The sequence below is a fragment of the Diaphorina citri genome, unplaced genomic scaffold, assembly GCF_000475195.1.
Source record: "Diaphorina citri unplaced genomic scaffold, Diaci psyllid genome assembly version 1.1 scaffold3831, whole genome shotgun sequence".
Lineage (NCBI taxonomy): Eukaryota > Metazoa > Arthropoda > Insecta > Hemiptera > Psyllidae > Diaphorina > Diaphorina citri.
Window position 1 is genome coordinate 1 of NW_007381231.1, and position 14,943 is coordinate 14,943.

The 14,943-nt window shown below is 37.4% G+C and overlaps 4 protein-coding genes across 4 annotated transcripts in view; 2 read left to right on the forward strand and 2 right to left on the reverse strand.

Moving 5' to 3' along the window:
• Positions 1-2,778: 2,778 nt before the first annotated feature.
• Positions 2,779-3,303, reverse strand: LOC108253858 (40S ribosomal protein S12, mitochondrial-like). Its single transcript, XM_017448565.2, has one exon. It carries the CDS (start codon positions 3,280-3,282, stop codon positions 3,115-3,117), a length of 168 nt encoding a protein of 55 aa, XP_017304054.1. The 5' UTR covers positions 3,283-3,303; the 3' UTR covers positions 2,779-3,114.
• A 12-nt stretch (positions 3,304-3,315) lies between these two features.
• On the reverse strand, positions 3,316-7,055 carry LOC103520610. The gene is made up of 4 exons (XM_017448564.2): positions 6,885-7,055; positions 3,841-3,980; positions 3,430-3,557; positions 3,316-3,354 (listed from the first exon to the last, which is right to left on the reverse strand). Exons 2-4 carry the CDS (start codon positions 3,977-3,979, stop codon positions 3,316-3,318), a joined length of 306 nt encoding a protein of 101 aa, XP_017304053.1. The 5' UTR covers position 3,980; positions 6,885-7,055.
• Positions 4,362-7,587, forward strand: LOC103520609 (heterogeneous nuclear ribonucleoprotein A1, A2/B1 homolog; the record flags this gene model as incomplete). The annotated part of the gene is given in 5 exon segments (XM_026831652.1): positions 4,362-4,561; positions 5,283-5,540; positions 5,899-6,109; positions 6,470-6,622; positions 7,309-7,587. Coding segments are annotated over 5 exon segments (904 nt in total), but the record flags the coding sequence as incomplete, so codon positions are not given.
• A 6,636-nt stretch (positions 7,588-14,223) lies between these two features.
• The window catches only part of LOC103520611, a 10,514-nt gene continuing 9,794 nt past the window's right edge, over positions 14,224-14,943 (forward strand). The window contains exon 1 of the mRNA XM_008485710.2: positions 14,224-14,805. Coding sequence (XP_008483932.1) covers positions 14,374-14,805 — 432 coding nt within the window. The 5' untranslated portion in view covers positions 14,224-14,373. The remainder of the gene's footprint in view (positions 14,806-14,943) is intronic.

A 14,943-nucleotide genomic window follows, 5' to 3' on the forward strand; every position in this document is an offset into this window, starting at 1 on the left:
AATAATTGTGGGCATGATCTTTACATAATGTACACGAGTCATTAGTATTTTTTCATTATTATTTTATGGTAGACATTGGTAGACCTAAGGGTCAATCATTTGCGTACGTAAATAACAATATTATTCACATTCCTAAATCCCTAATGATTCCTGAATCATAGATTAGAAATTTTTCTTAAAAAAAAATATGGTAGTCAATTTAGTATTTTCAATTATTATTTAGAAATACAATGTGGACATTTTGTATTTTTAGATCGATCCTATGGAATCAATTTTGACTGTAAACGATTAGGTACCTAGTTGAAAGATAATTATAATGTTAATTAGGTTATTTGATTTTTCCATGACCATGGTCGTTTTCTGTTCCTCATTTCAAATCTCTCTATTTTTATTTATGTGAATCAATTTAAATGGTCTTTTTTTTTACTGAGAAAAGAAAAAAAATGTTTACCATTGTACATCTACATACAACAAATTCTTATTTTCGATTCGATTATTAATCATAATTATTTTATTTTACTGTGAGCACTACGCACATATTTTTTCCTAGTCCTGATTTAATTGTAAATTATTCTATGTAGAACGCATTCCAACATTATTATGTAATGCTCAAAATTCTCAATATCTACCTAGTCCTGATTTAATTGTAAATTATTCTATGTAGAACGCATTCCAACATTATTATGTAATGCTCAAAATTCTCAATATCTAATATAGAATATTTGATATTGAGAATATTATTTCATTCTAACTATTAAGTTTTATTCTACTGTAGTTTACTACTAAGGTTGAGAAATCTCATTTTATTTTCATCTTTCAAGTTAGGTACTAAAAAAAGTCCACTTGTTTCAATGCCAAAGATTTTTCTTTCACTTATTGCTTTAATTTTATTATATTTTTTCATGATGGAATATTTGATATTGAGAATATTATTTTGTTCTAATTATTAAGTTTTATTCTACTGTAGTTTACTACTAAGGTTGAGAAATCTCATTTTATTTTCATCTTTCAAATTAGGTACTAAAAAAAATCCACTTGTTTCAATGCCAAAGATTTTTCTTTCACTTATCTTATTGCTTTAATTTTATTATATTTTTTCATGATTGATTTTATATTATCTGGATATTATTTTTTCATGTTAACCATTCCTAAATCTAATTTTGCCATATTATTATTTATTAATGTATTTTTTATTATTTTTTCTATTATAATTTACTAATTTATTTTGCTCCACTTTTTAATCGTGTCTAAGTTTCCTCACTGATCCACCCTGTATTAATGTTTTCCCTTCCCTGATCCACCCTCTATTAGTATTTTCCCTTACCTTATTTCTATTTAACACCCTATAGTTAATTCATAGATAGTTTCCATTAGGATAGATCAGTTGCGCTTACTTGGGTGATGTTTCAAAGTCATAGAGCAGGAAAAATGAGGACCAACGGATTTTTTTCTTTTTCTTCTACAACTTCTAGATCCCGAGATAAATCGATTTAAAAAATACCGGTAAATCGTGAACTTTGACGTCACGGCATACGCTCCCGTAGGCGATGACGTCACATCAAATGTCCCGAGCAAAGCTCCCTCGCAGGCAACGCATTAATGTGTTTGTGCGCATACGTTTCTGCGCAGTTCTTTCTGCTCCCCCGCTAGCGCGCTTGCATTATGGCGCTACCTAACGGACGAAAAAAACAACTGCGTAAAGTCTGACGTCACACATATTTGAACTCTTTCATTAGAACGGAAAATAAAAATTGAATTTTCGACCTTTGACAGTGTTATTTTTTCGGAGTTTTGACCTCAGATTTGGATTTTTTCCCACTTTTTACACACGAATCGACCATTTATTTATAATTTGTACCCATTTGCAACGGCTCCATTAAAGTAGAAATTACTATTTCAGATTCGGACATAATGGCAGCTGATGTGGTGGAATGTGAGGCTGAGGATGTACTGAGGAGTTTAACTAAACTGACACCAGGGGCGCTAGAGAGCAACGGCTATTGTGAGGAGACTGGTGTGTTTGGATCAGGTAGGATATTATTATTGCTAAATGCTAATTATAATTAACCAAAGGGATATACCTAGGCAGGTACCTACTTCAGGGTGTCTACCAGACTGGAAAACCGGGAAAACCGGGAAAAGTCAGGGAATTTCATGGAGACTGGAACTGCAGGTGAACGGGAAGACTGTAGCTGGATCCAACATGCATCAGGTTCATGCGTTACTGAGGAATTGTCCTGTCAATAATATATCCATTGTGGTACGGGATAGGTGAGTTATTACTTCATTAGTCGTCATCCCTGGAAAACTGGTACAAAGTTGAAGTCGTAATCGTTTCCATAGCGTCTAAAGCCAGCCATTCACTATCAGATAGACCTGACACCTGATGATCACACACACTATCAGGTGTACCTGACACCTGATGATCACACACACTATCAGGTAGACCTGATACCTGATAAGCACACACACTATCAAGTAGACTTGACAGGTACGGCTGAAAAGGTCCGAATGTCAGGGTCTGCCTGATACCTGATGAGGACACACACTATCAGGTAATCAGGTATACCTAACACCTGATCAGATCTACCTGATAATAAGTGGCTGGCCCAATAGTTGGAATAGACCTTCTCAAAGTCACCGACTTACCGAGTCTTCAATTAATCATTCCTTCATTCAAGAAGTGTTATCCTTGTGCTCGAGTTTTACCACCAAGATTGTCTGAGGATTGAGTTTAATCCGAGGTTGACCTGGGTATTAAAGGTAGGGAAATTCTTGTTTCATCTCAATCACGAGTTGGTAAACCCCAGTATTTAGTAGATATGTTCAGTATTTTTGACCAAATGGAATGGTGGTGAAATTTTCACTCAACATTTTTTTAATGTAAGTACCTAGGTATGTTCTCAAAATGGTTATTCATATTTTTATGAAACTTATCTTACTTATCAAAAATGTTGAACACATTGAAATTGGATCATTCCTTTATTGGTCCCATTGGGCTTTTGCCTTTGGGAGGAGAATTTCCCCAAGTGAATATAAAATACCTCTAAGATGGGTTTTAATCTACAAGTTCCTTCACTCCTAGGTTACACATTAAATGCAAACCCTATTGGTTTATTTGCCTGGGGTCAATTGGGTCTTCTTGACCACATGTGGCAGATCATACACTCCTCGTACACATTTGATTTTCACTCCGGGTAGATCCTTGACTCGGCCAACCTTGCACAGGACAATGTTGTGTTCCTGTAGATTATGGCCTTCACCAGGTATGTAGGCGACCATTTCTTTGCCTGAAATATAGAGGAAAAACGTAAATTAAATTAAGGATTTGAAATTTGTTCTCATATTGAAAATCTTGGGTGTATACAAAGAGACGTTTATGGTTGTTCAGAAAAAAAAAAAAAAAAAAAAAAACAAAAATTTAGGGACTTTAAAATTAAGAACAACACCCTTGGCAAACGGTTTTCCAAGCAGTGGCTGACGAGGTGGTCTCTTCTTGTAATGTGGGCCTTTCATGTGCATGTCCCAGAGGGTTTTGGTCTTCTCACGGACCCACACTGTAAAAGGTGAAAAATCATTGGTACATATTGGATTGTGAGATAAATCAAGCTGTTGAAATATAACACCATCTTTTTCTGAAGGGTTTTTGTCAAAATTTCAACTTGAAAATGATAGGGACCTAGTTTTGTCTCTGTTTTAAATATAACCTCAATATAGTAACATGCCTCACACATTAAATTCTAAGCCTCACATGGGATTGAACTTGCACTCCTCTGTTTACCAGGCAAAATGTCACTGAGGCTGGCATCTATTACTAGATTCAACATATTGACTACTTACATGGCTGAAGACATGGAGCAAGGAAACTGTTAGAAAAGAGTATCGGTTTTGAAATGAAACTAGACTGTTGAATCACAGGACTGAGTGAGGACTTTATCATGGTGTGTACATTGCTAAACACTTTCTGCAGGAAGCTCATCCTGGAAAATTAAAAAGGGATTTTCCAGGAACCGGGAATGTCCTCCAGGATGATCTGGCTAACCTTCCTGCCAAAAGTGCCAAAGGCCAAAGCCAAACTTTTTATTTTGACTATTTTTGACTTTTTGAAATTTTTAAATAATTTAAATAATCCCGCGCTCTGACTCTGATAAAAGTCTCTACAACGCTGTCAAGTCTGACAAAAAACCTCTGAAAACCTCTCATCTCAACGCATTCTGCGCCGTACTATGCAAAAATGTACGACTTTACAAAAGTGGCATACGGTAAAGTACGGTATTTTCAGTAAAATTGTATGGTAATCTCAGCTGACCAGTCTGGCAACACTGTTTATTTTTTAGTTTTTAGTTTTTAGCTTTCTTCTTCAAATTTTAGCTTTCTTTCTTCTTCAAATTTTTAAAATCTTCCATGCATTTGATTTTTAAATTACAGATTACAGTAAAATCATTTTTTTTTTTAATCGCTAACTGATTAGCCTTACAATAAGCCTTTTTATCATTTTAACCTCAGGAATTTCATATATCACCAATCTCTTGGACAGGACCACATAAAATCAGTCAAAATGGTAAGTGAAGTACTTTGCAAAATTATCTACTGTTAAAGTAGAAAGTTCACCCAAGAATCCAAGATATTACCTACTTGAATTTCCAATAATCAAGCTACAAAAATCAAGGCTCTAGCTTGGTCGGTAGGTAACCTTCACAGAAACACAAATACACAAACACTCAACAGTGTTCTTTGAACAAAGGAGCTAAACAAATTTATACTCAGAGAGGGGTCATTGACCTAAGTGAATTTTATTTGAGGATTTTGTGTAGGTATCATCATGAATTATTGAGGGTGGGCTCTAGTTTGGTCGGTAGGTAACCTTCACAGAAACACAAATAGGTACACAAACACTCAACAGTGTTCTTTGAACAAAGGAGCTCAACAAATTTATACTCAGAGAGGGGTCATTGACCTAAGTGAATTTTATTTGAGGATTTTGTGTAGGTATCATCATGAATTATTGAGGGTTCTTATTAAGAGGGCTTGGTTCTTATTAAGAGAGTTTGAACATGCCCAGAGACAAATTTATTTTGTCAATCAGTATTTCCAGGATTAAAAATGTTCAAATTGCTCATATAGCACTAAAAAATCAGGGCTTGGTTCTTATTAAGAGAGTTTGAACTTTGAACATGCCCAGAGACAAATTTATTTTGTCAATCAGTATTTCCAGGATTAAAAATGTTCAAATTGCTCATATAGCACTAAAAAATGTCCCTTTCACTCATTTTCACTTCCAGAAAGAACCTGAACATCTGAGAAAACTGTTCATTGGAGGCTTGGACTACCGTACATCGAGTGAAACATTGAAAAGCCACTTTGAAGCATGGGGAGATGTTGTCGATGTAGTTGTCATGAAAGACCCCCAAACCAAAAAGTCCAGAGGCTTTGGATTCATTACTTACTCGTCAGCACACATGGTTGATGATGCCCAAGCTGCTAGACCCCACACAATTGACTCAAAAGTGGTGGAACCAAAAAGAGCTGTGCCCAGAACTGTAAGTATTGAGTGGCACTCAAAAATGTCTGAATCAGTTATGTTAAATACAGTCACAACATTACCACATTACAGCATAGAAAAAGTTATAATTCTGTAAAACGTTTCTTTGAGTTTAAAAACTAATTTTCTTTTTGATCTACTTAACATTAAGTAATATGACTTATTTTTACAGGAAATCAACAGGCCCGAAGCTGGAGCAACAGTGAAAAAGTTGTTTGTTGGTTCTCTTAGAATCACAACATTACCACATTACAGCATAGAAAAAAGTTATAATTCTGTAAAACGTTTCTTTGAGTTTAAAAACTAATTTTCTTTTTGATCTACTTACCATTAAGTAATATGACTTATTTTTACAGGAAATCAACAGGCCCGAAGCTGGAGCAACAGTGAAAAAGTTGTTTGTTGGTTCTCTTAGAGATGACATCACCGAAGAAGATTTGAAAGAGTACTTTGGTCAGTTTGGTGAAGTCACATCGGTTGCTTTAGTGACAGAGAAAGAAACAGGAAAGAAGCGTGGATTTGGATTTGTGGAGTACAATGATTATGATCCTGTTGACAAAGCTTGTTGTGAGTATTTGTCATATAGTATAAAATAAAGCAATATGAGTGCTAAAGAATAATTCTTAAAAGTGGGTGTAGGTTTTTTTTTTTAACACCTTTGTAGCTATATCCCTTATTTATTAATTTGAATCATACCATGTATTTTACCCATGAAATGTTGGATTCTGTTTAGTTAGACTACCTGGGTAAATGGACTTTTTAGTCCTATTCCAGCAGGATAAACAAGGTATATTCTAACTGGTTTCTTTTCTTCAGTGACCATGAAATGTTGGATTCTGTTCAGTTAGACTACCTGGGTAAATGGACTTTTTAGTCCTATTCCAGCAGGATAAACAAGGTATATTCTAACTGGTTTCTTTTCTTCAGTGAAAGGCACCCACCTGGTGAAAGGTAAGAAGGTTGACGTGAAGAAAGCACTATCCAAAGAGGAAATGGCCAAGCTGAAGACAAGAGGAGGCTTCGGTGGGAATCAGGGAGGCGGTGATCCATGGGGTAACAATGGTGGAGGTGGCTGGGGAGGTGAGATTTCTTTTGTGTTTATTATAGGGAGGGGCATATTACACAGTCTTGCCACATTCTGATTGGTTGAATAACTTTAATTTTTGATCATCCCACAGTGTTCTAAATCTTACTTAAATTGAGTACCTAGTTAGACTTACTTTATCTAAGTCCAATTCTAATTAATTTAACAACCATTCCAATAAACTCTCAAGAATATGTAAGATTTAAATTGAGTATTTAAACAAAGTTACACTCTACTAAAATCAAATAAAAAATTTACCTGGTGAAGTGTGTCCTTCATCAGAAAATGATCGAGAAGAGGCACCATCCTTACTACTTTAGCACTGGATCAACACAAGAGCTCCAGAAAATAACTCATTGAAATATTTCATCACAGTGCTTCTCAAACTGTATGCCACTAAAAGATGGAGTCTTGAGAAGTGTGTTGTGGTGGCAACAACTTTGAGAAGCACTGCCTTATCACATTCTGCTTATTGTCTACCACACCCTAACTCCTGCCATATTTTCTTCCCCCACAGGTGGTGGCCCAGGGCCATGGGACCAAGGAGGCTCCAGCTGGGGTGGGAAAGATGGAGTCTTGAGAAGTGTGTTGTGGTGGCAACAACTTTGAGAAGCACTGCCTTATCACATTCTGCTAATTATCTACCACACCCTAACTCCTGCCATATTTTCTTCCCCCACAGGTGGTGGCCCAGGGCCATGGGACCAAGGAGGCTCCAGCTGGGGTGGTAACTCCGGGGGTGGTTGGGGTGGTAATTCCGGAGGTGGCTGGGGTGGTAACTCTGGCGGTGGTTGGGGTGGTAACTCTGGCGGTGGTTGGGGTGGTAACTCTGCCTGGGGGGGACAAGGAGGTGGTGGCTTTGGAGGTGGATATCAGCAGAGCTTTGGAGGAGGACCTATGCGGGGAGGAGGAGGAGGAGGGAGGAGTGGAGGTGCCCCTTATAGTGGAGGTCGTGGAGGCAGTAAGTATTGTAATATAATGTAATGTAGGTAATGAGCCTTTATTTGTATTTTAGGTTTAGAACATATAAAACTTTTTAAATATAAATGACATAATAATACAAAATCAGTACATTAGCAAATCCAATCAAGTACTCACCCCTTTTGGTCCTTTCTCCAAAACCGTATTCTCCTAATCATTTCTCTCTTTTACGCTTTCCTACCTTTTTTATATATATAAAGCAAGGGTCAGAGCCCTGTTTATTTAGATTTAGAAGAATAAGAAATAAACAATACATAATATATGGTAAATAAGGGAACTATATATAAAACTTCCTTACTTATCCTATCCAATTCTGATGTAATCAAGTACTCACCCCTTTTGGTCCTTTCTCCAAAACTGTATTCTCCTAATCACTTCTCTCTTTTACGCTTTCCTACCTTTTTTTATATATATAAAGCAAGGGTCAGAGCCCTGTTTATTTAGAAGAATAAGAAATAAACAATACATAATATATGGTAAATAAGGGAACTACATATAAAACTTCCTTACTTATCCTATCCAATTCTGATGTTTGCTATATTTAACCTGCTACAATGTGTATTCTACAGTGTGTGTAACGCTTTCCCACCTTGGAATTAAAATCTCCCATGCAGTACTTCTTTCCTAAATCCTTACTCCTATCTAAAGCTTCTTGCAAGTTAAAAATTCGGATTCAACGGATTTGAAAATGTGAAAATCCCATTCACTGAATTCGTATTTTGAAAACACGTTTCTTGTCCGAAAGAATCCGGATTCACCAGATTTAGACAAAAAAAAATATCCCTTATAATATATGGTTCAACAAAAATCAAATTCGGATTCAACGGATTTGAAAATGTGAAAATCCCATTCACTGAATTCGTATTTTGAAGACACGTTTCTTGTCCAAAAGAATCCGGATTCACCAGATTTAGACAAAAAAAAAAAAATATCCCTAATAATATATGGTTCAACAAAAAATACTCCCGATCCTTTTCAAGCAGCCTAAGACAGATTTTTTTCAAGAGGTTTGACAGAGGGAACTGTAACTGCTAGGGTCTTATCGTCCCGAAATCGAAGAGAGAAGGAAGACAGGATAGGAGTGCAAGTTAACATAGAAAGATTCTAATTCCTCGTCAGTAGAATTGGAAGTTGGAGCATACTGCATACACCTGAACCAAGTGGAACTTTACTTTGTTTATCTTCAATAAGAGAGACGATACCCTAGAAGAAAAAGCTTCCAATTTTATTACCCTCTGATCTTTGAATTTATCGTTGTTGAGAAACCCTGTCCCCCCCCCCCTTTATACCCTCTCCTCCACAGTGAGTATTTTTTTATTATTATTATTATTATTATTTTTTTTAAGCTATTACCGCACTCGGAAACGAAGACATTACTCTTCAAGTGCGGTGCTTTTCATTCTCTTTTATTATTGTTGTGCTCTTAATCTACCGTCTGCCTCCTTAATCCTTATCATTTTCCTGGTCATCCCCACATATATTTCCCAATTTTCACGACACTTCAAGATTTCCTCAATTACATTATCCGGACTCAATTCTCTTCCTATCCTCCTGTATCCCATCAGTACAAAATCCGTCCCGGGCGGGAATCGAACCCGCGGCCTAGCGCTTTTCCTAAGACAGAAATGAATTAGTCACCATGATTGCTAACGTCAGTAGAATATGGAACAGAAGAAGAAGATTGGATTTTTTTTTTAACAGAACAATGGAATTTAAAGAATAATAAAAACCAGATTTTTTACAATCTACAAATGAGTAAACACCAGACATTTCATTCAAATTCCAACTGAGGAGCGGGATCTATGAGTCATTCTCTTCCATCCAACTTAACTGTTCATGAATCATGACTCCCTAAACTTGGCCATTCGCAGCCCTATCGCCCCTCTTATTGACACCTCGTGATTCATAATGTAGCGCTCGCTATAGGCAATATGTAGTGCTCGCTATAATATTTGTGTCGCTCAGCACCGATAAGCCATATCTATTTGGCAGGTATCACAAGGGTTTGTGACGCTTTTCGATATACAGTGCATTCATAAAGTCCCCCCCCCCACCTCATCCTAGTTAACTTGGAAGGTAGCGCATCTGCCTTGTAAGCGCTAGGGCGCGGGTTCGATTTCCGCCCGTGGCGGATGTTATCCTAAACACAGAAGAAGGTTCGTTCGCAGGTGGCTGGCTTTCACCTATTTTGTCTTCATTCTCTCTTCGCTTTCGGCACGATAAGACCTTAACAGTAGGTAATACCTAGTTCCCTATATTAAACCTTTTGGAGAAAAATCGTAAATTTAGTCGGCGAGCGGCGAAAATACGTTGAATGCACCAGTTGACAAGTAACCATTAGCCAGCCTAGTTAGCTTAGTTGGTAGTGCGTCTGCCAGCTGCCTTGTAAGCGCTAGGCCGCGGGTTCGATTCCCGCCCGGGGCGGATTTTATCCGATACCTAGTTCCCTATATTAAACCTTTTGGAGAAAAATCGTAAATTTAGTCAGCGAGCGGCGAAAATACGTTGAATGCAACAGTTGACAAGTAACCATTAGCCAGCCTAGTTAGCTTAGTTGGTAGTGCCTTGTAAGCGCTAGGCCGCGGGTTCGATTCCCGCCCGGGGCGGATTTTGTCCTGATGGGATAATGTTCGTTCTCGAACGGCTGGCTTTCTCCTATCCTGTCTTCCTTCTCTCTTCGATTTCGGGACGATAAGAAAGTTATCTGAGGTCGCGGGTACCCCTGAGCCAAACAAACAAATGTGATCTTCCTCCCCAGTAAGTAGTCCAACTCAAAGTGTGAGGACTTGATGATTCGGGCACCCTGGAACGGAGAATAAAATGAGTGTTTATTTATACTTTTCGGATAGGATATAGGATAGAAAGGGTCCTTTATAATAATAATAATAATAATAGTGCTTATTTATACTGCTCGCATAGGACTGAAAAGTCCCTTTACTCCAGCAGTAGGCTACTACTATTATTGTGGTCAAATTCTCAAATTATATTGAGGATAAAAGTCCATACCTCGGCTGGGATTGAACCCACGCCCTCCTGTTTACCAGTCGAGCGCCTAGACCACTACACCACCGATCCGCCACCAATGGTGCCTAACCTAAATCCTAATACATTGTAAAAAAAATCTAAAAATCTATTGAGATACTTACTCCCTTGACGATATTTATTTTATCTTTTTTAGTTCGGTGTATAGATATTTTGGGCTGTTTGCTTAGCTTATCAGGAGATAGTATACCTACACTTTGTCACCTCAATCACTCTAGATACTTGTCAACAGAATAAAGGGTAGACGAGGGGTTATTTTGGTGGCTCGATTATTATTAGAAGTTTGACAGAGGGTATTTTAACATTTGTAACAATGGAGGTCTTATCGTCCGGAAATCGAAGAGAGAAGGGGAGATACAGGATAGATATAGAAGAACCCTCTTTTCCAAGAACGTCTGCAGATGATCAGGATAGAGAGAACTGTAACAAAGAAGGTCTTATCGTGCCGAAATCGAAGAGAGACCAGGAGAAAACCAGCCGTTCCAAGAACGAACCGAGAACGCTATCGACAACGGACAGATAGCGTCTACAACTCTACGACGTAACGCGGAACGGAAAGTTTGGACAGAAAATTGGTAGGTAGATATAGCTAACTGTAACGTATAAGCTTAACCCTTTCAGTCATACTGTCCCTTCTGAGGGACGATTATAAAAAAATCTGGTGTGAGCATCACACGACTTTCCTTATCCTAATTGTTCCCTAAAATTTTAGGTATAATATCTCTAACCGTTTAGTCGGTATAGCTGAAAACCGCCAAAAAACGGTCAAAATACCGCCAACCGCAGCACCTATCTCAACCACCCCTTCTGAGGGACGATTATAAAAACCGCCGTAAAATTATTTCCTTTTAATGCATCCTTTGGGGCTGTTTCCCCTACACTTAAGCCTAAAGCCTCGGAGTGGGCTTTTTGTGTTTGGAGTTAAACTGATCTTATACCCATAAGTACGAAATACGTACGTACCTACCTACTAACTGTAGACTCTTTAGAGTGTAGGTACATAAAAGGTATTAAAAAGTTAGAACTATCAAGGGTATACACAACACTTGGTAAAACAAATTAAAATCAATAGGGGAAAATGAAAAACAGATCGCTTTTTTGTTTTACAATATTATAATTATAATTTTGTAAAACAAAAAAAGCGATCTGTTTTTTTCGTATACCTAATTATAATTTTGTAAAACAAAAAAAGCGATCTGTTTTTCATTTTCCCCTATTGACATAAAAGGTATTATGAGGTACGAGTGTACCTAGGTAACTATAGGTACTAACCTACACATATGTGGTGGGTTTGTAGGTTTGTACTTAAGCCGCCCATTCGTATCAGGCAATATCATTCTGTTATCGGCAAGACAAGTGTCTCTTCTCTCCTTCGATCCTTGAAACCCTACTTAAATCCGGAACTGTGAAGGTCTGAAAACTCCCCATTTTAGTGACTTACTGTCAATGTCGGTAATATAAGTCCACAATAATTTGATAACTTGGTGTAAGATTCGGGACTAAAAAGGACTGTAAGCCATACTATCAAATTCGGGATTGTAGTGTCAACGCATCTTGAATCCCTGTCAAACTCCTTAACTCAAATCGACTTTTACTTTCCTTTTCCTATGGGAAGGAAAGTAATGTAATCGGATGTTTTAAGGAGTAAAGCCGATTTTTACTTTCCTCATCCTTTAGGAATTAGGAAGGAAGGTAATGTAATCGGATGTTTTAAGGAGTAAAGCCGATTTTTACTTTCCTCATCCTTTAGGAATTAGGAAGGAAGGTAATGTAATCGGATGTTTTAAGGAGTAAAGCCGATTTTTACTTTCCTCATCCTTTAGGAATTAGGAAGGAAGGTAATGTAATCGGATGTTTTAAGGAGTAAAGCCGATTTTTACTTTCCTCATCCTTTAGGAATTAGGAAGGAAGGTAATGTAATCGGATGTTTTAAGGAGTAAAGCCGATTTTTACTTTCCTCATCCTTTAGGAATTAGGAAGGAAGGTAATGTAATCGGATGTTTTAAGGAGTAAAGCCGATTTTTACTTTCCTCATCCTTTAGGAATTAGGAAGGAAGGTAATGTAATCGGATGTTTTAAGGAGTAAAGCCGATTTTTACTTTCCTCATCCTTTAGGAATTAGGAAGGAAGGTAATGTAATCGGATGTTTTAAGGAGTAAAGCCGATTTTTACTTTCCTCATCCTTTAGGAATTAGGAAGGAAGGTAATGTAATCGGATGTTTTAAGGAGTAAAGCCGATTTTTACTTTCCTCATCCTTTAGGAATTAGGAAGGAAGGTAATGTAATCGGATGTTTTAAGGAGTAAAGCCGATTTTTACTTTCCTCATCCTTTAGGAATTAGGAAGGAAGGTAATGTAATCGGATGTTTTAAGGAGTAAAGCCGATTTTTACTTTCCTCATCCTTTAGGAATTAGGAAGGAAGGTAATGTAATCGGATGTTTTAAGGAGTAAAGCCGATTTTTACTTTCCTCATCCTTTAGGAATTAGGAAGGAAGGTAATGTAATCGGATGTTTTAAGGAGTAAAGCCGATTTTTACTTTCCTCATCCTTTAGGAATTAGGAAGGAAGGTAATGTAATCGGATGTTTTAAGGAGTAAAGCCGATTTTTACTTTCCTCATCCTTTAGGAATTAGGAAGGAAGGTAATGTAATCGGATGTTTTAAGGAGTAAAGCCGATTTTTACTTTCCTCATCCTTTAGGAATTAGGAAGGAAGGTAATGTAATCGGATGTTTTAAGGAGTAAAGCCGATTTTTACTTTCCTCATCCTTTAGGAATTAGGAAGGAAGGTAATGTAATCGGATGTTTTAAGGAGTAAAGCCGATTTTTACTTTCCTCATCCTTTAGGAATTAGGAAGGAAGGTAATGTAATCGGATGTTTTAAGGAGTAAAGCCGATTTTTACTTTCCTCATCCTTTAGGAATTAGGAAGGAAGGTAATGTAATCGGATGTTTTAAGGAGTAAAGCCGATTTTTACTTTCCTCATCCTTTAGGAATTAGGAAGGAAGGTAATGTAATCGGATGTTTTAAGGAGTAAAGCCGATTTGAAACAAAAACAAAAAAAAACAAGTAGGAACGGGAACCAGCTCCAAGGTACAGAACAGGCAGTGAGAACCAAAGCTAAGGTTTTGCGAAACCTCTTGAATATTGTTGTCTGTTCAGAACCGTCTAAGGCTCTAAGGCGACATTCATCTTGTGACTGTCATACTTGTAGCGATCTTCATCAGTTGCCGCATTAAACCGAATTTAAACCGGAAAACAGTTTCGTCAGTTATCGAAAGAAAAAAAAAGTTAGTAAAAAAATAAGTTCCAAGAGTGTATTTTTTTTTCTTTTGGAAAGAGAACTTTTCTAATTAAACTTTTTAGTCCAAATATCAGTTGATCAAAATGTTTGTAGGGACCTAATCGTGTTTTGAAAAAATAAATCTAAGGTAAATAAATACCTTCCTAAAAATCAAATCAATTTTATTCAGATAGAGACCTAACTAAATAAACAAAACACATTAGTGATTTTTAATTTCTTTGTATTGTACCTATAGGAGCTAGGTAATTTCAGTTCGATAATTTTCGACTAGTGAATCAAATCAATTCAAATAGAGACCTAACCAAATAATAAACAAAACACATTAGTGATTTTTAATTTCTTTGTATTGTACCTATAGGAGCTAGGTAATTTCAGTTCGATAATTTTCGACTAGTTTCGGCTTTTCCCCGTGATCGAAAAAAATGAAACCAGTTTTCGGTTGTCTCCTTCTGGCGGTCGCGATCGGCCGCATTTCGGCCATCCCGTTCGACGATCGACTGTTCGGAGCTCAGTTGAAAGACGGTGAAACTGGGGCAGTCCCCGTGATGACCAAATTTCGGCTACCTACGGACCTGAAGCCGACGGGTTACGAAGTTCATGTGGATCCGGATTCCGAAAAAATGAAACCAGTTTTCGGCTGTCTCCTTCTGGCGGTCGTGATCGGCCACATTTCGGCCATCCCGTTCGACGATCGACTGTTCGGAGCTCAGTTGAAAGACGGCGAAACTGGGGCAGTCCCCGTGATGACCAAATTTCGGCTACCTACGGACCTGAAGCCGACGGGTTACGAAGTTCATGTGGATCCGGATTTGGCCAAGGCGGAATTTGCCGGCACCGTTAAGATTACTCTGACGGTAAGTTTCTTACTCAGGTTTACTTGAAGTTTGAGGACAGAATATTAAGTTGAAAGTTAAAGCTGTGGCCACACACAGTCGATCAATTGATGGATGATTTTTTTTTTTTTTTTTTTTTTTTTTTTTTTTTTTTTAAGG

Excerpts from the sequence above, each read along its gene's own strand:
- LOC108253858 (XM_017448565.2), bottom strand. The coding sequence starts at position 3,282 with ATGGTCGCCTACATACCTGGTGAAGGCCATAATCTACAGGAACACAAC.
- LOC103520610 (XM_017448564.2), bottom strand. The coding sequence starts at position 3,979 with ATGAGCTTCCTGCAGAAAGTGTTTAGCAATGTACACACCATGATAAAG. Across the intron at positions 3,558-3,840 it reads TGCTCCATGTCTTCAGCCAT|TGTGGGTCCGTGAGAAGACC; the intron begins GTAAGTAGTCAA and ends CACCTTTTACAG. Across the intron at positions 3,355-3,429 it reads GTGTTGTTCTTAATTTTAAA|ATTTTCAATATGAGAACAAA; the intron begins GTCCCTAAATTT and ends TATACACCCAAG.